The sequence below is a fragment of the Lagopus muta genome, chromosome 19 (assembly GCF_023343835.1).
Source record: "Lagopus muta isolate bLagMut1 chromosome 19, bLagMut1 primary, whole genome shotgun sequence".
NCBI classification, from domain to species: Eukaryota; Metazoa; Chordata; class Aves; order Galliformes; family Phasianidae; genus Lagopus; species Lagopus muta.
Window position 1 is genome coordinate 6,663,479 of NC_064451.1, and position 22,069 is coordinate 6,685,547.

Below are 22,069 nucleotides of genomic sequence, written 5' to 3' on the forward strand. Positions count from 1 at the left end.
TAATGAGGAGCAGGAGGACGTAGGGTTTAAATTCCAGCACTCGTTTATTGCGCTACGCTTCCTGAGCAACCTTTTAGGTAATTTTAACACAATTGTGGAGATCAGCCTCTGTGCCATCGCTACAAGGAGAGAGAAGATGCTCCTTGTAAATACTGGACAAACATTTCACCCTCACTTGCTCCATATCACACAGGTTTCTGCAGCCACAGAGTCACTGTCCCTCAGTCAGTGTGAACAGTGGGACTTTCTCCTTGCTGGCAGCTGCTGGCTGTAGGAACAGATCGGACGTAGCAGCTCAGGAGCTGCTCTCCCAGACCGTGTCCTTTATATTTGATTTTCTACTTTTCTTCTCCTTACGACCAAATGTGCCTGTGCTGATTTGTGAATGTTTCTAAGTATCTATTAAACTAAGCTTTTGGACTCCTTATCACATCTGATGAAGGTAACGTTATCTACTTCTTGGTATCCAACAAATTTCAGTCCCAGAACTAAGGGAAACCTTATGAATGTAGGTTCTCTGACAGCACAATAATGGCGATGGCATTTTAACCATAGGTCTTTACTCTTCACAGATCCCTTACTATTGAAACCCTAATCATTGTGCCACCTGGATGGATAAAAGATCATTCTCTGGAAGGTTAAAATTGGCAGTATTCTCTTTCTGCCTGGAACAAGTCTGGTCAGAGGTCATTCCAGGATGAACCGGTGTCCCAGCCAGTAGTTAAGGGCTGGAGTTCACATGATTTAATAATGGGCCCTTCGAAGTAGTAGGAAAAAAAAAATAATCTAAGAGCATTTGTTGACTGGAAGGTGTATTTGACATGAGGGTACCTTCAGGACTAAGGTGAGGATTTGTAAGAAAGAAGAACGGTGTAGCAAGTAGCTCAGCTCTGCCTTGGAATCATTAATACAGGCAACTTTTAAACAGAGTGGGTTTTCTTCATCTAAAGGATACTGCAGTTCAAACAAGACCGTCTGAATCTGTTGTGAATTACAACGTGTTTGGAATTAACAAGACAAGCTGACATCTCATCAGGAAGGAAAAGACATTTTTACACTTATTACAGTTTTAAGTAATAATAACAAAAAAATCCCGTTTCTTAAAAGGCCCACCAACATTGCACAACTCTTTGTACCTAGAAATAAATTGAAGGTAAGGGCGCTCACCTCCACTTGTGCATTGTTTGTACCAGGGAAATCTGAAAAGCTCAACGTTTACTGTTATTTTCTCCCTGATACAACAGAGGATCCCTCCCAACACCACGGCTAACAAGAGCTTTTACCGAACCAAACCATCCAGCTCTTCTGCGGCCAAAACTCGAGGACTGTATCATCATTAAGGATTCCCAAAATACACTGTTCTCAGAGCTGTACGAGTTCACTGGCACAGCCCCACTTGATGTAGGAATTAGGCCTATGTAGAATTATGGGACATTCACTGGGCAGTTTCATAACGGCGTGGGGCTGGACCCAAACGAGTTTTGGGTAGGCTTCCAGGAAGGAGCTTACACTGCCATTACCATAAATCATCCCAGAACATCAACAGCGATACAGAATCTTTCAATAAAAAGAAATGCTGCCGCTTCTTTCAGGACTGCCACTTGCCATTTCTGTTAGGTAATCAGATAGCTGTTAATTAATAAACCTGTCAGGTGAATCGTCCTGCTCTGGTCATCATTATCCATTCTGTAACAGAATCCTGCTATCATCGCTGCTATCCACCCCATAGCTTCCAGCTCAATTAACTTAATGCTATGCAAATGAGCGGCTCTCCTCATCATTAGCTTATAGCCCACAAATGTTAATAACATAATTGGGCCTTCAACAGGGTAATTAGACACGATTTCTTCCATTAGTCTTACAAGGCTAATTATTGTTGATAGGAGAGAGGGGATGAGTCCCAGTGCTGCATGCAAAGAGGGGCAGCTGGTTAAAGCAAATATAGACAAAACATCAACAAGGTAAAACAACCGTTGAGATCTATGGCAGGGTCAGGTAGGGGTGGGAGAAAGGAAGACGGAGTGGTTGGGAACTGCTGCAGAAATTCTCAGCAAGGCAGGAACTGAAAACAAAGTTTCAGCTTGAATATTGAGCTTTCCTCCGCTTAGCACTCAAACACAAGGCTTAATAAATCAGAGGGAGCTACTCTCAGCTTCTTGCAGACAGAACAACTTGGAAGCTGCCATGACTGAACTTCCTATGTAAGGCAAATATAAAGAAGGACGTAGATGAGACCTTAAGTTCTGAATCCAGTCCTAGATTTGCCCTGTAATCCTTGGGAAAAAAGCCAAGGACTTGCTCCTATTCTGGCTGTACCAAAGCACTCTCATCCATGGCAGTTAGGGTTAGGGTTACGAAATCATAACAACTTTGCCTTACCCATGACTTAGCTCTGACAGTTCAGCGGTCTACTGGAAACACAGCCATGAAAAATATATGTCAACATGAAAAGCCCAGAAGACTCACGGGGCTGAGAAGCCATGTGATTTCCTTATTCTGTTTCTCTTCTCTTCAACTTTGGGGCAAATTCACAGCCAATACAAATCCTTTCATTTGACTGCAACTACACGAGGTGGAATTCTTCATATAAACTTGGCTAGAAAATCAGTTTCAATTATGTTCACAAAATCAGCAGCATTTCTGGTTAAATCAAACAACTTTTTTTTTTTTTTAATTTGCCATTTCTTGGTCTTTTGAGAGCTATGCCAAAAGAACAAATTGCTCTCTGGATCATGGTGGTTCATGTCAATGGGATATTTATCAGGATTCAGATCAAAACAACCTTAACATACAATCTTTTATTTTTTTAATTCTGAACACATGCAAATTTCAATACTGGTCTTACTGAGCTCAAAAATACAGCATCTGTTAGGAAAGGAGAAGAAAGAAGCCTCTGTGGGACAGATGAGAGCCTTACCCAAAATGTGTTTCAGGCCTCACAAAGGACAGGCTTTAGTGATACACAAATATGTAAACACGATGCATTTAGGGACAGAAATTATAATCCTTTCATAGCACAAAAACGCTGCGTCTCCACTTACAGCTGAGACAAGGGAAGCCAATCTAAGTGATGGCAATTAATACATTCATGTGACTGCACACGATCCAGACCAACAGAATGAGATCCACTGCATCTGTCAGACTTACGGGGTCGTCCCAACACCTTTCCTGCAGGATCAGCTCTGACACCACTCAGCTCTGCTCTCTCAAATTGCCCCGCGCTTGCTAAATTTACTAACTAGAAAATTCTGAGCAAATATCTTGTTCCAAGGCAAACAGCAGTAAATCCACTGATGTTTTAATGAAGATTACACTTTCTAATCCTTCTGGTAATGACAAACTAGTCTCCATTCAATATGCAATATTACTTGACAGTTTTAATCACCCGAGCCGTATTACATTTGCTACAGACTGATGCACTTGTCTCCCCAGATCTTCAGCATGGAGAATCTAAGCAAAAGCAGCATAATGCCAGTTCTGCCTGTGGATTTCAGCACGGCCCAATGCTGCCAGCCACACTACCTGAGTAACAGCTTTCTTACTCTGGGATGAGGCTCAGGCCCAGAGAGATTTCTAAACAGGAGGGCAGCTGGCAAAGCCTTGTCCTACGTTTTTATTCCAGCATTCCCGAATTTTAGTAACCACAGAGTTCAAAAGTAAGGAACATTTCTAATGTAACCTTGTGCAAAATCAGACAGCAAACAGGGACTTTCATAAACTAAATTTTCACATTTATTCAGAATAATATTCAGCCCACTTCTGCCACCACACCACTGAAGTGAATCAATGGTAAGAGATCCATGATCTGAGATGCCTGACAACACTGCAGACCCTCCTCTTCCTCCTGTGCTTTCTCAGACACCGTCTCCACCCACAGTTCTCAGGCACATACAACTCTCATCAGTTTTATCAATACATGGTCTTTTCTCCAGTGCATATTAAAATTCTGTTGCACCATTATAGTTGAAGCTTTCCTCCCTCAGTTTAGTTCCTCCAACTTGTTGGTTCCAATCTCTTCTTGAAACCAGTAATTTCCTTACCAAAAGCTGCTACGTCCCCTAAGATAAGATTTGCATATTGGTTCTGTTGTGTGTGAACTACTGGGGGAAATTAAGGTAAAATTTTGGAAAACAGGTGCTTTAGTCCCTGAAGAAACAGTCAGAATTGACACTGCGTGTCATGTTTTAGCCTGGTGAGATCAGTCAATACCACACTCAACAAAATGTGACTGTGGGTGCATGGCCTCATGCAGCTCCATCTTCTCCTGCACACTCATCTCAGCAAAAACATTACTTAAAAGTAGCTCTACACCAAACAGCCAAGGGCTGCAGGATGGCCCTCTCACAGCACGTAGGCTGCTGCCAGATCCCAGCCCACAGGGTCAGCCCAGGGAGAAGGATGAGAGGAGAGCACGCTGAGAAACCCAAGGGGACCAGGCTCTGTGAGCTCAGTGAGCTCCTAAGGATGTTGTTATGGTTTTTATTCCCATTTTTGTCACCAAAGCAAAAATAATTCAGGAGCGAAAAGCACGTATGATCAGAGAAGCAATAACACTTTGATATCCCATGACATCCTGTGATTCTGTGATTCTGTTACTTTCATTCCTTCAACAAAAGTTGTGTTGTAGGCGAATGTCCTGAACTGTCTTTGCTGATTTTAGAGATTACTACCCAATGTCAGCTATTCAAAGTCACCTTGATCAAAGGCATCTAATTTTGGAAGCCAAAGGAGGATCTAGGAGCACTGGCATTGCCTTGGCAGTATGGATACTTCATGTCACTTGGTGAAGAAGCACCCAAAGCATTAATATTAAGCTCAGTGCTTGCACAGTTCGACTCTATCTGTTCCCATAGAGATTTTTCTGGTTTGGTTTGTCTTGTCTAAAACTTGCTACAATGGCCAAAGACATGAAAAGTAGCCCGGACTACACATTTTATCAGTGTAGAGAGTCTTCAGGTTTCCTAATGTCTTTTCATTTGCAAGAGGTGGTTGCTGCAAGAAAACATCACTTCTTTTCTGCAGCAAAAAGAATGAAAGGATTCTGCGTGTGGTTTTGTGTCCTTAAAAAATAATAATAAAAAAACCTTGGCTTAGAAGTAGAAGTTTTTCTTCTTTCTCTTCCTGGAGACTTGGAAGCTTGCTGACATCAGAGATCTCCTTAATTGCTGGACCCAGGACTTCACCAAACCAACTTCAACCATCAGAAGGAGCCTGGAAGAGGAAACCTGTAAAACTAATACCTGCTTCCCACAGCTGAAGCCTCTTATATACCTCTTATTCTTGCTGGAGCAGAGTAAGAAAGAAGAAGTGATGTTTGTGACAGCAAATGCAGCATCCCACAGAACGTCCAGCGAAGGCTTTCACAGCTGCATTTGATGTTTTGTTGCTGTTGGCTCAAGAGGGACAGGAATGGCTCTCTGCAGGATGTGCTACCACTGCAGGTCAGGCACAATGATCAGCAAAGGCTGCAGCAGTGACATCACAACCCTATTCCTGTAATGACGGATTTTTTTTCTCCTCTGTAGATATCTACTGGATTCCTTAGTAGCAATAACATCTATTCAGATTAGTGCTATTTTATGAGGGTAGAAATAACAGAGTCTGCTAAGGAAGAGGGAGAAAGGAGAATAAGGATTCTCCACCATCAACCAAACATCAGACGTGTGTCAGAGGAGATGCTTCTGTCAGTTTCACCAAAGACTGGGTGTGCTGCTTTTTGCACTAAACATGGAGCATTAGTTGTCACTGTGAAGAAACCTGAGGGTGTGACTGCTGGATAGAGCCCAGATGCCAGAGCAAAGAGTGCCTTTCCATGCACAGCTGTTGTGCGTAAGGTTAATGGCATAGCTACGCTTCTGCCCATCATGAAGAGCTCAGTGACAACTCTTGCAATAGAGATGGAACAGGAAAAGAAAGGTAAGTGACTGTCCTGCCCTCTCAGCTCCTAATGACTCGCCTCTTAAGATCTTACCAGGCCACTCGAGTCTGTTTGGCGTTGAATATGTAGAGGAGAAGGACGAGAGTAGCTGGGGTGGGAGCACTGATGTGAGAAGTGATAATAAAAAGGAAAGCAATTAGCATTAGTGAAGACAACAGTCAGCAAGCCAGCAACCAGAAAACAGCTCTGGTAAGAGAGAGCTGCTTTCTAATCAGAAGAGACAGAAAGCAAGAATGATTGAAACGGGGAATTGATCTGCCCATTATTTTTACTACATCCTTTTAAAATTAAGCCATAGGCCATTTGGACTTGCATGCAGTTTCTCTCTGTCCCTGGTGCAGGCAAATTGTGGTGTACTGATTTAGTACCTTAATTAACAAACAATCTTTCTCTATTTTTCCCTTGAAAATGAGGGGAAAATAAGATATTGTTACAACATTTCTTCTTTGTTACTCATAAGGTTTTTGCATGCCATCAATTAAAATCACAACTAAAAAGATACACAGAAGCTATCATTTAAATTAGGCCAAAGTTTTAAAAACGCCCTGTAAGATTTTCCATGACAGAATAATTCAATCACTGCTATGTTTTTTTTTTGATGCAACTATTTTGGGACTTAGCTTGTTGCTTGATAGGATTTTAATTAAGTCATTTACATTTAATTTCCAAATATGTAGCTGTTACAGAAGGCAGGAAATTAAAAAATAAAAAAAAAAAGCCAGAAGACAGCCAGTCTTTAACAAAAATATTTCTGATATAAAAAATGAATCCGAGGAATACATATTCAGCGATAAGTATTCCAGTCCATGTCTGGTAAACTCTCAGATAATGGCAGCACGGCAGGGTCACTGGGGTTCTATTAGCTCAATTAATGAGGAGTAAGATAAGGCTAACACCTAGCTCTTCAAACGGCTCAAAAATAGAGCTGGTAGTAATGGAGTTATTAACCTTCACCAGCCATTGAATTTTGCTGCTGATTCAAACTCCATTTCCTAGTTCAGGCCTCCATTAATAGGCTGTTTATTATCCCTAATCCACACTGGGATCAGCTGCAGAAATATGAAAGCCCCAGGTAAAGACCAAATAGTTTAAAAAAATCTTTTTTTTTTTTCCCCATTCTGATTTTTTCCTTTTGTTCTCAGCATATCCACGTATGCTACGTTGGAAATGGGGGACTTCATTACCCTAATCTGTTTGGATACAAGTTCTTAGTAGCCTGGTGAAAAAGAAGCTTTAAATCTATTATGTGAAAAGATCATATAATTGGAGATACAGCCACATCCTTTTGAAGGCCAGATAAAACAGCACTGGAAAACTTGTATTGGAGAAGCTACTGCTGTTTGTTTTCTCCACTGGGAAAGAAAAACCTTTAGTATTGGAAAAATGGGTATTTGAAGTATATTGCACACTTGTTTCATTGTACTGCTACATCATCCCTCAAGTTCAGCATCCCTCCCCAGCTTTGTCTGTCCGCATGGTGTATGGCTGGATGAATTTTCTGCTTATTAGATGAGATGGGAACTGACAACGTTGTTATCTGTCTAATAATGAAGTCTGTAGGTACTACTGTAGCATAATTAATCAATACTGAGATGTAAAACAATCAGCCCTGGATTCAGAATAGATGAAAAAACAAAGCAGGTAGTGTAGCAGAGCAAATGGGAATCTCAGGACACCGTTAGCAGTAGCCCCCATTGGAACACATGGAAAGAATGGTTTTATCATCTTGAGGGGAACTCCAACACAAACTAGGCTATAATTTTAACTACAGAGATCTTGAGTTAAAGGGTCCTCAGGCTCCTTCTTGCTGAGTTTATACACTCAGTTGAGATTGGTTACACTTTGTCATTTTCCAGTATGTTCTCAATGAAGGAGACAATGTATAGGTACCACAATCTAAACATGAGATATTATTCACAAATGTATCACAGTAACATCTAATGGAATATGAGTGGTTATTAATGGAGATAAAATAAAAATGTATCTGTGCTCCTATATCTACATATCCAGTACACAGCACTGTGTTGAAAGCTGAACGTGGTTCTGGTTGTCCCGTCATAGAAAAGGAACAGCTGGAAGAACTACAAGAAGAGAGGAGTGAATCAGCATCATCAGAAAAGTGAAATGACTTCCAAAAAAGGAAAGCATAAACACATCAAGATCCTTTACACGGGAACTTAGGCTGAACTGGGACATACAAGAGGATTAAAACAGGAGTGTGAGGAGAGGGTGCGCAGGAAATACTTACAACTGTTTCTTTTTACAACCCAAAAAAGCACCAGCAAAGCATTTTCATATAACGCCAAATTAACAAGGGAAACCCATTCCTGCTTGGTCGAGGCCCAAAGCACAACGTGTTGAAGAAGCTATGAAGTCAAGAAAAATGGGTTGTTAGACGTAGCTGATCAGATGAGCCTCTAGCTCAGGGCATCTGTTAAACTGCTGGTGGCCACAGTGGCCTGGAACCAGCAGACAGCTGGTCATGAATGAGCTGAAGCAAATGACTAGAGAACAATAACAGATGAGATTGTTGCTGCTGAACTGTGTTTTATCTACACTGGGAGGGAGCAGAAAGAGACAAGAAGGATTTTGCCAAACATTAAGTAGAGTTTTCTTAATATTAGAACTGCCCAGCGCTGTGCTATGGGCTTCCTCTTGTTGTTGCTCAAGCATTAGCAATGAACAAAGCTAAAATGCCTATTTGTGGTCATTTGGATGAGGAACTGCATTCAGCCTCTTGCCTTAGAAGTTCTGAGCTTCAGGTGGCAACCTGTAATTGTGCTTGGAGTCCCACTTGCTGCAGTCACTAAGTGGTTAATGCTGTTCTTTTGCTGGATAGCTGTGAGACCACTAATGGATTCAGCTTCTCATTTGCCCTAAAGGCTGCCACAGTTCAATGCGGTGAGGATCCTGTCCACTTAAGCAGTACTGCTTCATGGGGAAGAACACAGAAAGCAGAACAAGGCTCTTCTCTGAGTACAGGAAGTTCTCTGGTAGACAAGTTTTTTCTGATGCAAAGTTGATCTTCCTGCACCACCAGCCCATCAGCCAGCCTTTGCTCTACTGCAAATTCTAATTTAAACAAAACCTCACACCTTCCTCATTCAGCAGAAGATGAATTATTGTCCTTTTTGTTCCAGGGCAGCTCTTTGGATGCAGTGGCTGACTCCCTATGAGTTTTTTTTATTGTTACATTTTAACAAACTTTATGGCCCATTTTGTTTGTTTTCAAATAACTTTATTTTCCTTCTTTTCTACCATCAATTACTGGGTTTGTTTTTCTTTCCATAAGATGGAGGAGTCAGGAGACTGATCCTGCTCCATGCTGTATAATTTAGTATTATGTGTACCAGCTTTATGAGGTGGGAGTCAGATAAAACATAGTATTTGAACACTAACCATTTATTAGCTCTAAGGAATAGATTTATGACTTGACAACCAGACAATAACTCTGTGTTCTGATCAGCCAAAGAGGTCTACTTTGAGTTCAAAACACAGAGTAACATACTCTTTCACAAAGAATTTTGTTTACTGATGTGACTAGATTTTAATAATAAACTTGATATATATGTAAATTTATTTTAATCTAATTTCATCAACAGAGTCCTCCTAAAAATGAGACTTTGCAGATTGTTCCGTGTCTGATTTATAGATTTCTGCATCCTATTCCCAGATTGATTTCAGGGCTATAATTCTATCAGGGTTTTCTCCTGATGTCAGAAACACCACCTCTGCAGATAGTGTTTTATAACTAGCATCACAACTGCAACTGAATTACTGCCCTGCTATCCTATGCTGCAATATGTCCTTTTGTTTATAATCACCCTCTCTCCCTCATACACCTACTGCTTCAGCTGCATGGAAAATAACAGCTCCAAAATCAATCAGGTAGCATGATGCCTATTTTTGTCCCCTACTTCAAGCCCTGGGTAAAACAGTAAGGGCCAAATTCTTAACTCAGATCTGAAGGCGCCTTGCTCTTTAAAGAAAATGGAGGCTGAGGAAACGGATGAGTGCCAAATTTCTGCATGGAAGATCTCAGAACGAGTTGTTCTTTCTCACTTGATGAGGTCCCAGCCCCGTGAAGGAGCACCCTGCGCACACTGGAGCATTCACAGTGATCTCATGTCCTCAGACACTTGTTCAGAGACAGCGGATCTGCTTTTTAAGTGCACAGCAAGAATAATCCATGGGAAATGCTATTTAATTGTCACTAGCATTGCTACCAAGATTCTTTCTCCACTTCTTTCACGACAAAGGCAGCCACAGAGAAGACACAGGAAGAACACCCTCACCAACTTGAACACTTTTTCCACCATTAGTTCTTAGATAGAAACAGGTTTTTAGAAGCTCAAGGACCACGTATTTCCACTGTGTGCCTTGGGAGTGGCCATCGTGTCATCCAGTTGCACAGACTGAACCAGGAACTCCTGGAGCAGAATGGAAAAGCTTCTCAGCATAGATAAGTCTACCAACATTTCAAATGCTCACCACCTTTGGACCAGCTGTGAAGAGTAACCCCGTTGTATCTGCCTGTATTACAAGTTCTCTTTTGATGCTCATTTCTCCTCTATTGCATTTCTGAACAATGCTTTATGGCTCCAATAAAATATAATTCTCATGTTGTCTTTAATTATTTCACAAAACCCAAAACTCTCATAACGAGTCCTTGCAGTACTAATGTATTCCATGATATTATGCCAATGCTAAAGCAAGAGGATGTCGATCCCCCTCCTGCTGCAAATAAAAATCCACCTCCTGATATAATCCAAACTTTAATCCATTTCTTATGGTTTTATGGCGTGCCTTTAAAAGCAACTCAGACAAACGAGCAGAACAACCTCTCCTCTATTCCACAGTTTAGCCATCTGATTTCTAATTCGTAAGGCTTTGTAAGGCCAATGCTCTATTTCCAGCTCTTTAGAATGAGACCCCCTTTCTAGATATGGAAGGAATAAACAGAGGAGTTGCAGCTGCCTACGTAATGTCAGCAAAGATCTGTATTTCTCCACAGGCTTATTTGCAATGTATGTAATGTGCTAAATATATATCTTACCTGTTTGGAATAATACATGCTTTTTGCAGCCTCTCTGCCTGCTCTATGTCCCTCGGGAAGCCACGAAGCACCCAGCCCTTGGTCATGCAGTCTGGTGCATTCAGGCGTCTCTCCAGGATCTTCATAACCATGTTGTCTGGGACTGCAAAGGATTACAAAGATGACATTTCTTTTGTACACTGAGTCTGCAATTAAAGAGGCAAGCATGCCACTGCTTCTGGTTAAAAGGAACAACAAAAACAGAAACGTGTTTACAGATGATGGATTTTGGAGACAGGATCTTTTCGAGCCCGAGCATCTACTGTGCTGTCACAGAAACCCCCAGATCACAAGAAACCATAGGATTACAGCAAGTGTTTGGTGAGAACTGACACCTAGATAGTTCTGCATTGTCCTTTTTCTCTCATATTGGGATGGTGTCACAATGAAGTGTGTGACATAATCTTATAAAAACGCAAAAATAATGACCTGATCCTAAAATCAGGGGCAAAAACAAACGTCTGCAGCATTCTGTATTTAACTTTGGAGATGATAATGGTTCTGCAATAGCAGGCTGGATGTGCTACTTCTCCATTTTGCCCAAAGGCTTGAAGCTTTTACAAGCAAAAATACATTTCCAAAACGTGTGTCAACTACTGTGGTTACAGCACTGATGACTCCAATTTTAGAGATAGAAGTTTTCTTTCCTCTGTTATTATTTATCTTTTAGGCAAGAGAGTAATACCTGCAAGAGCTTGGCTGGGCTTACAATCACCATGTAGCCTTTTAAATTCTAGGTATTCATACACAGGAGGTATCCTGCATAACAGACCCCATAAAGTAAAATATTTTACTGTAAATATTTTTACCATTTTTAAACAAACTGGAGAATTCAGTAACCAGCTTCAATACCAACGACTTAATTTTCCAGAGGCCTTGAATTGTGTTGGGATTCTTGTCAAATAATGCAAAGAAAGGGCAGCAAAACCACCTCCAGCCGCATCCCACAAAGCAGCCAAAGTGATCTGCAAGAAGCAGTGAGAGTCTCTCCTCTTCATTTGTGCTCTGTGTTTAATACACTGTTGCCTCTACTGGAAGCAAGCAATAAAAAACGCGACATAAATCCACATGGTGGGATGCTGATGTTCTGATACTCGCCCTGCCATCACATCTGCATACAGAAATACAACAGGTTTTTGTAGGAGGGTGTGTGTGTCAGATTTCTGACAATGCAATTTGCTTTAGGACTGACTGACAGCAGCGTGCCTGTGTTTAGAGGAGTATATTATTGTCAGTGCACGTTTACACCCTGGATACAAGCTGGGTTTGAACTGCAGTAATAGAATCCATTTGCTCCCTGAAATTTAATATTTCCTAAAGACTTATACCTCTATCATGAAATTCATTACCTCTCCTTTAAGTAATCAAATTACTGAGTTTACAGAATTGCACTCAGAATTCAATGTACCAGCAAAAATGGAGGAAAACCACAGGGAATTAATTACAAAACAGATTAGTGTATTAACTGAGGGTACTCGTTTCACATTATTAAAAACAAACAACAAAAGGAAACACAACCAACCAACCAAAAAACCCAACAAGATAAAGAGCGCTATTCTCCATCTGCTAAAAGAAAAAGGAAAGGTATGGAATAAAATCATCACCAGTCACTTGACAGGGGGTAAAATGACAGTGCAAAACTCGGCATTGCATTAAAAATGGGACTGATAAAACTAACAGCAGGCAGGAATGCTATTAAGCAGTGTTACCTATCTAACTACCCAAGAGCTGAGCTGCAGGCTGGGAGTAGCAGCAGCATTGCAGAGCTGTCTGCAGGTCAGCTCTTCTCCCCGCCCTCCAGGTTTCAAGATCTAACACAAAACCAAGCCATTCCAGTAGGAAAACAAGAACAAAATCCCACCTTCTCTTTCCTGAAAACGTATTCCCATGCAAAGATGGGTGGAATTTCCCCAGTACTCATGAATTTCTGGCTGTGATGCGAAACTTTCAGGCTCCATGCGCATTGTTTTGTCACGATTCCCGCTGGAATGGATGTAAAGATGCCAAAACGTGTGATTTTTGAAACTTACAGAATGCTTAAAGATGGTTGTGCAAGGGAAATGAATGAGGCCTCCAAAGCCATGCATAAACCCATGCTAAGGTGAGACCTGCATGATCCCACATTCCCTGCAAGATGAACTCCAGGGAACCGGGGCAAGAGCTTGGAGCCCTGCAATGGCACAGAAACACAAGTGGGTACACTCTGCTGTTGGGCTGCCAGCACATCTTCAGAGATTCTCCAGTTCCAGGGGTCAAACTGCTCCCATCCTGCATAAGGGGAGGAGAAACACCACAGCCTACAAGCAGTTAAAATACAATTGTGATGGGAACCATCTGATCCATCTGATCACTTCCCATTAGTCTTCTATGAAGCCTGAGGATGAAAATCCTCCCGTTTTGTGACTGCTTTTGGAAACAGCACTGAAGCCAACACAAGAGGAAAAAAACCAATCAAACAGGTTGAAGTAACAATTAATTAACAATACAGCCAACAATACACCAGGTTGATGGGTCTTTTGAGGAGTACTGGGGATTACGTGGTAACCCTGATATCCTGCTAATTTTGGTGATGACTGATGAGAAGAGATCAGCAATACTGTTCACATTGCTTGTGTGCTCACGTACATCCATGTATCAGTGAATAATATAGATGCTTACATACTTCTGTGCCTCCTTCTAAAGCTTGATGGTGAGAAATAAAACATAAACAAGTCAGACAGCAAGCTCTGCTCTCCTCTTGATTAGCAAACATACCTATCACTTCAACACAATGGGGGAACATAGCTTGTTGGCTGTTCAATGGCATTACAAAGTACATCAGCTGCCCTTGAACAGGAACAGTCGCACTTAAAACGGCTGCATTAAAACTGTAAAACATCTTCCACAGGCCAGAGAAACAAAAAAGGGGGAGGAGGGGAGAAAGAAATCAGTATTTTGCCGTGGTATAGACAGTAAGTAACGAAGAACGCTGCAGTATGGTATTCCTTTTCACTCATGTGGAACTGTCTCTGGAATGCAAGGGAAATTAATAACCTGTAATTGGAGTGGCACACAGCCTGTGAGCAGCTAGCCATAGGTCTCCTGGCCTTTAGCACACGACCCAGAGGGCTATACAGCAAAGTAGAGCCTACAGCTTTTCTGATGAGGCAGTCAGTCTACACGTTTTAAGTAGATTATGAAGCACGAGAGCTTTGAATAATCAATTCCTTTTCAACATAAGCTTGTGTGAGTTTCCAACTCTGAAAGTTGGGGGAACGAGGCTCTAGAGAGATTTTACTTTATCATTAGAGAGGTCCAAAGATAAGTTTCTTGTAAAAATTACAGTTTGCTACAAAGAGGTATCCAGAGCAGGCAGTTGGAGCACATCTCTATTAAGGAGTGAAATTAAGGTACAGGAGTAAAACCCACCCTCAGAAGTAATTCTTCAGAGCTCCAATGGCACCCTATGCTGAGAGCAGTGGGGCAGGGACACGGTGAGCCTCCAAAATGGCACGCATGGCAGGACTGGGCCACAATCAGCTCCATGCAGAAGTATATGCAGCAATGAACTATATTCTTGCCTAACGTCAATAGCGCACAGCGCATCCCCTTCAGCTCTCAGCCTGTTTTGGCTGTGCTAATGGTCCAGACCACACAGCTGGCTGTGACCCTAAGCAGCCCAAAGGTAAGGGCATGCATGGCACAGGAACAGAAGCTGGAACTGCTGCACAGACACCCGGAGAGCTCCTGTCTCCACGACTGTCAATCAGCCCCTTCCAGCAGACCATTAAAAAATAAATTTACTTCCCAGAGCTTCAAAGCTTTTCACAGGTAAAAGGTATTTCGCATGAAAAGCACTTTCTCATGAAACTCAAAGGAGTGTGGCCTATTAGCTCTGACCCAACCCATAGATCTGCAGGACTAATAGAAAACCCTATCAGGCAATCAGTTGACAAAATCATACCATCTGCTGAAGACAAAAGTAACAGAACATTAAAGGCACAGACTGAGAGGCAAAAACAGTGCTTGAGAGCTTACAGGGCACCATTCCCCAATAGCTTCAGTGCTGTCAGTGCTCCCAGCTATACGATTATCATATTTAAATAGATTCCTCCTCCACCTATTTCTCTTTAAAACAGATGTCTGAAGCCTATTGACTCGCTTCTCCAATGCTATAAACCCTTGATTTTAAGGAGGGCATAAAAGCATTTGCAGGCGTAAATTCTGTCAGCTTTGCACCATAAAAACTTTAAGGTCCTTTTGACAGTACTGCCCATTTGCCCTTTATACTTCACTCAGAGATTTTTTTAGCAGAAGACTTTCACTGCTAATTCAGATGCCTGAGGCTCGATCCCAGTACCTGACAGTTAACATCTTGCCCTGAGTAGAAGCTACTGCCAAAGGCTGCTTTCCCGGATTGTGGTGTCAATCCTAAAATTAGCAAAGCACGCAATTTGCTTATTTTACTGCTCTATAAACTCCGCATTATTCACATTAGGTAATTTTATTTGCACCTTTCAGAGAGGCACTCCGTTTTCACACCCACGTTCGCCCCAATTTAATAACATCCAAAAACGGCATTCCTTAGCGACACGCCATCGCGTAGCCCGACCGAGATTTTCACATAACACCTCCAGCACGCAGGGACTTCTCCCTCCATCTCACAGTTGGACAGAACCAACCATCCCCACTGCGGGTGGCGATGCGCGGAATCCGACCCGCTCCGGGGCAGCGCCGCGCGGGGAGGGCAGCGCGCCGCTCCCGGTTGTACAGCGCCACCTGCCGGCCGCGGCGGCACGGCGGCAGCAGCGCCTGACTGCAGCTGCCCCGCGGCCCTCGGAACTCAATAGCGGGGCGCTCGGAACCGAATTGCGGGGCTCTCGGAATCTCGAAGCCCGAGCACCGCACGCGTCGCTCCTTCCCGAGCGTTGAGGCTGCTGCGTCAGAGGCGGCAAAGAAGGAGAGAAGGTAAGGGAGAAGAGCGGCCCGCGGTGTTTGCGAAGAGCTGTGAACGCTTATTTAATCATCTCTCATCGGATGGAAAATGCACGCAGAAATACAGCCTGCGGTCATTTCGCGTGTGCAGCGCTGAGAGGACGACTCCCCGGAAGAACAGGAATTATTTTAATAGAATAAAACGGCCGCATTTTAGATATATATATATATTTGTCTCTTCTAACATAGTAGAGCCTCCTTTTTTTTTTTTTCTTCTTTCCTCTCCCCCCTCAGTTTTGTTGTCATTGAATAAAAATTAAAGGTTTTCAAGAGAAGTGACAGCAGCATTTTTAAGGCAGGTACAACCCCAAATCATCAATCAGACGATAGCAGATGATGTGTGACAAATTCAGACTTTCAGAACCGTATGATGAAGTGAAAGGAGCGCATCGTTCCTTCTCGGTTACCGAGGCAGATCTCCTCCTGTTCACAGCCAGGGATGGGGGAAAGCACTCAGCCCTGCGTTGCTTTACCTGCCAGTGGCACCTTCTGTTTAGCAACGGAAATTCAGTCCAAGTCCTGCATCCACCAACAACAAATAAAGCTTTTCTCCTCTAAAAACAGGCCCCTTGTTTTTAGGTGTTTTCAAGCATCTCTGCATAATTTGCCTAATGGCAGCAGCCATCAGCGAGCCCTGGGATGATCTAGTGGGCTGACAGCAAGGTCAGATCCACACACCTGGGTTCCCATCCCCAAATACACGCTGATTGCAGCACGGCTCGAGCTGATTTAGGTCTTCTGCCTCAGTTTACCACCTGCAAGATAAAAGCTGCTCTGAATTGCCTCAAAGGGATGTTTCTAACCTGCAAGTTTCTAAAACTAGCAGGAAATCGTGTATTTGCACCACTGCTTCTTACTCCTTCAGCTTCTGCAGAGAGAATACAGCTAAATGTCAGGCAGTAAGCACAGTTCTCACCCAGGTAATGCATCATTTCCAGGGTACTCAACAAAGCTCCCTATCTCTTCCTTATTTCTACAACAGCTCTACTGAAGAGCACAGGGCTTGCGGTAGAATTTGGGCTATAAAACCCTTTTTTTTTTTTTTTTTTTACACTGACAATATTAAAAAAAAAAAAAAAGAAATTCACTCTGACAGCCCTGCTGAAAGCCACCTTGTCTTTCTATACCAAATATAGATTTCATCATGAGGAGGATATTAAGGGGTCTGTCATCCTCCAGCAGTGATGCCTGGTGCCAGCCTGCTCCCCTTGCTGCTCCCCTCACCCACCATCCTCATTCAGGGGCTCCCAGCCACACAAACCAGCACCTCACACCACCCCAGCTCACCATATACTGAGGTAGAAAACAGTGAATGAATGTCACGTTTCCAAAATGTAGAGTGATGCATAAGAGCTATTTAATGTTTTGCTTGTCACAATAAAGTGTTTCTATTCATACAGCTCCCAGTGAAACACAGCCAAAGACAGAATTGGATGATAAACTCCAAAGATCCTAGAAAGGAGTGCTGCCAATGTGCATTGCATTCCACTTATAAAAACACTGTGATTTCACCATCCCGAACTCCAAACAGCAGAACAAACAATTCAAGCTTCTTGCCCAGCAGCTGGTGCTGCAAGAAGAGCAGCCAGGAAGAAAATAAAGAACTTATTTCTATGTTTTCTAAGAATGACAGTCAGCAATAGAGATCAAAATAAACAGAAGATCAGCACTCGGAATCGATATTCTGCTTTGCTGTTTAAAAGCACTGATAAGCACGAGGCCCAGCATGGTCACAGCTTCCCTCCAATCCAGGAGGTTTTTGTGGCTCTGTGTCGATTCACAGTGATCCCTGATGACTCCAAAGGGTGACTGTGGGCATTACCTTGTCATCTACAAAGTGCTTCAGCCCCTTCCTCATGCAAACCCACAGAGCCCAGCAGCGTCTCTGTGAAATGAAGGCACCTATTGATACCCTGGTGACAAGGACATTGGCAAACACTGCTGCAAAACCAGGAGGATGGCAACACATGTATGGGCAGAGCTGTGCCCACTAACTGCCATCCTCACAACAGCTCAGAGCACAGCCTCACCAGCCTCTAAAGTCACACCGACTCTACAGATTGCTTCTGATCTGCCTCCCGGTTTGTGTGTGCGTGGTTCTGTTTGTTTGCTTGGTGGTGGTTTGTTTTGTTGTTGGTTTTTCTTTTTGTTTGTTTTTCTTAATCCCAAATGGGGTGGCATTAAAGAATGCCTTTGTGCCCAGGTCTCTCCAGTGTCACCCAGCAGATCTGGTGACCACATGCAGAGGTTTGCATTGTTTGCATGTTGTGCAGGAGAAAGTCAACACATTGCCATTGCCAAATAAAGGAAATGGGGGACGGCTCCAATTTACCACACTGTGGTGATTCAACACATTAAAGAACAAAAGCAAAAAATCAGAAAAGGAGATGACAACTTACTGTTCACGTGCCCCCATGTGAAGCTTTCTATTCTACGACCTTCCATCTGTTACTAAAATACGGACACCTAAACCAGAAAAAAAAATAAAAATAAAAAATAGATATTTAAATTTTATTTTGTTCTCTTGACCACCAATTTTCTCCTGGCAGGAAAAAAGGCTGCTACCTATTTTCCATAAAAAAAACCCTTTGTAGAGGTCCCAGAGGAGAAGTCAAAAGTTTGACTTGAAAAACGGAGCTACTTCAAAAGCATTGTCAAACAGAGGTGAAGGTTCCTTAAAAATGCATAAATTAAAGGAGGGTGCATTCACAAATACCTTCCTAACTTTCTATGGTGTGTGTGTGACTGAGGGGTGTATATAAATGAATGCGCGCCCTTGTTATGAAATGAGCTTAAATAAAGTAGGAAATCGATTTGTTTATTAGGTGCTGTTTGGACTCTGAGCGTCCGTGTGCGTGTGTGCGCATGTGTGTGAAAAATGAAAGAAAAATGGGGAGTTTTTTTCAATAATAAAAAGGGAGTTGCACTGCAGGGCCCCTAAAGCTTGTGAAAAATTAAACTCGACGGATTCAAACTGTCCTATTTCCACTTCAAAAGAGAAGAGGCACTGAGCTCTTCCCAACTTATCTTCAAACGCCCAGCACCCTAGAAAGTTTCTTAAAAAAAAAATAAAGTCTCTAGTTCCCCCAAGCACTGTACCCGTTACTGTAGCTGCTGTCTCTCCCTCTTCTAATTATACCCATGTGAGTCTATTAATCAACTTGTAAATTATTTAGAGAGCCATGCGCTGTCTTCAGCTAGTACAAACACACTGCATGCAAAGACTTGCTGAAAACCAATGGAGCTCCCAAAGGGTCTCTCTCCGATGTTCAGACAGCTTGCAGCTCGCCAGTACAGAGCTGCTAAAAACAAGAAATAACACGGAGCTTACCTCCTCAGATAGAAGGATTTACTCAGCCTTTCAACCCCCAAACTCTTTGCAAGTTTTTAAACAAAGAGGAAGCTGCTCTGTTGTCAAACCTGTGCTTCGCACTTAGCGACGAGGATATTAATTTGATGTCAATAAAACAAACAAACAAACAACCCCGCAAGTGCTTTCAGGGAGACTGTGATCACTGTCACCAGGGGACCCCGACTTTCAGAGGTGGCACCAAAAAGCGCCCCTTTACATCCATCCCAGTTGAAAATCAGGGCAGAAATCATCGTTTGTGCAGTTAATGGTTGTTATTAGAAAAGAGGAGAAATTAGGGAATTCCGGATTGTGCCCCTCACACAAAGACTGCCATTAGGGACAGCTTCGTATGTTACTGCTTGAAAAAGGAAGAGGGAAAAACCAACACGGACTGTGTGCGTTCGATCCTAACAGGCTGCACACAGCGCCGTGTTATTTGTCTTCCGTGAATCTCTTTACCACCTGAATGCTCATTTTGGTGGGGAAAAAAAACCAACGTTACCCAAACTAATAGCGGTTCTCCCAGCTGAAAAGCAAAATCTTTCTGCTTCAGGGTTGTTGGCTTTTTTTTCTGCCCTTCGTGCTGTTTTCCTGTCGTTTCATTTTTCCTGCATCCATTTATTGCAGCCTCGCAAACGCATTAACTAGCAGTGATCACTCCGTGCTGTTTCACCACAACGACATATCAGACTGAACAAATTTCTTTTCAACTGACTGATGGCTTTTCTTTTTCTTGCCCAAATTCTTCTGCTATTTTCATTACTAAGGTGCAGAATAGCCCTCAGAATTACAGCAATCTGAATCAACAAATCGTGCATAAAGGCCTTCAAGGGCTTCATCAAGCCAGAGGAGTCTGTGAATGTGGACTGTCTATACATGTGCCTTGTTCACATTTGCTCTCAAATAGTGGAAGGGAAGGAGCAGCCCAAGGAACAGACTTTTCACAACGTTCCAGTAGCAGCCAAATGGAAAGAATTCTTTTGTAGGAGCCGTCTTGCTGCCTGGGGAAGGGTCATTGCCTGGGAAAGCTCCTTAGAGCATCTCATCCCGTACACGTTAGTCTTCCCATCCCAACCAAACAAACAGTAATTGCTGAATCCAGCTTTACCGACCGAGATTTAAGCTAACAGGAGATAGGGACCAGGAAACTGGTATCAGATTCCAGGTAGGTCTTTTTCTGCCCAGAGTATATTTAGCAATAATTGCACAGCATTCAAAGAAAACCACATTGTACTAAAGGAAAAATCAGCACGTTTCAGACGTGTTGTCCAAAGAATAAATCTGTGTTTGTGACATAAAGAAGGCTGTCTGGTTGTTGAACTTTTAACTGAGAACACACATTAAAATATCTAGCACACGAAAAAAAAGTGTTCTGGGAATTAATAAAAGGAGTGGGTTCAAAATGCTCATGCTACCTTCATTAAGCAAAATAAATTACCCCACAAAAAACCTGATGAGTTTGATGAAACAAGAGCTAAGGTCTTTATGAGAAAACAAGCACTAGAAAACACTGAAAACTGGAATGCACTGAGTTGCCTTCTGGGATGAATAACAGAATTGTTTGAGCTGTTCTTGAAATGCATGTAGTATACATGAAGCAGCAGTACAGGAAAGAAACAATAACAAGGAATGTTTGTGAATCCTGGAAACAAGGAGAGATCTGAGTTAGTCAGCCAGAACTAGAACAGAACAGGCAGCGGACAGCCTCAGTAACTCCATAATGAGTTAGATTTGAATAAGCTATTTTTTGAGCCTTTTTATGACACCATGACATATTCCATTGGCGTGTCTTGACTAATTGTATGCAATGGTCCAAAAGAAGGGAAATCACACTGAGATCTGTCCCCAAGGCAAGTGTTTTAAGAATATATGAGGCATGCCTCAGGATTTTATGGCTCTGGTTTGATTTTGACTAGCAATGATTTGAGTGTCACATTTCTCTTGGCCTTTGTTTCCAGGTTATTCTGAAGCACTAAGCTTACCTGTAACTAGAAATGTACTGAACATTTTCGAGTTTCAATTGTTTTCACATTTATAACACTGTGAAAGTCCGTATGTGTCCTCATTTACTGTTATTTGCTAAACTAATTCTATAAAAATGTCATTTTCTCGGAACAGAACACAGTCAATAATAGCACAAGAACCTTTCCCTCATATTAACCTGGTTGTGACTCTGTAGCCCTTCTTTCCTCCTCAGTATCCTATGCTCTTTCATTTTCTCCTAGGCTCTTGTGAGGGCATTAATGAATTCTTGTTAGTGTTTACGAATGTAAATTCATTCTCTGTTATCCCTAGGAGAGGAGGATTAGCAAAGTGACAGAACTTATTATTTCTGGTATTGCTATATAATATTTATTTTTATTCATCCATTAATTTTGTAGTGCGTCCAACTAAATAAAATATATGTGCACGCAGAGCAAAAGAGATGAAGTTTTTTTAGCACGATGCACTGAAATATAGTTATGATTCCCATTAACATTCAAAAGCACCATATAGTTTTATCCTTGCATATTATATTAGAAAATTTGTCTAAATCTGAAATAATTTCTAATTTGGAGGAAGAAATGGATTATCACTTCAACTGCGTGCTCCTGAAATAAAAGGAGCTCCCTTGGACTAAGGATGTGCGTATTTTTAAGGCTAAACACTACATGTGCAATTATTCTACTCTCCTGGGAATGCTTTTGATATCCCCTTTAAGGATCTTCAA

General features: G+C 42.2%; 1 protein-coding gene across 6 annotated transcripts in view; it reads right to left on the reverse strand.

Annotated features, from left to right (window-relative positions):
• AK8 (adenylate kinase 8) overlaps positions 1 to 22,069 on the reverse strand; it is a 70,333-nt gene that overhangs the window by 14,524 nt on the left and 33,740 nt on the right. For 5 of the 6 annotated variants that reach the window (XM_048965655.1, XM_048965654.1, XM_048965656.1 and 2 more), the window contains one exon: positions 10,995 to 11,136. In XM_048965655.1, the coding sequence (XP_048821612.1) occupies positions 10,995 to 11,136 (142 nt within the window). Of the gene's footprint in view, positions 1 to 4,903; positions 5,212 to 10,994; positions 11,137 to 22,069 lie in introns of those variants that run through there. The other variant, XM_048965658.1, reaches the window with a different exon arrangement.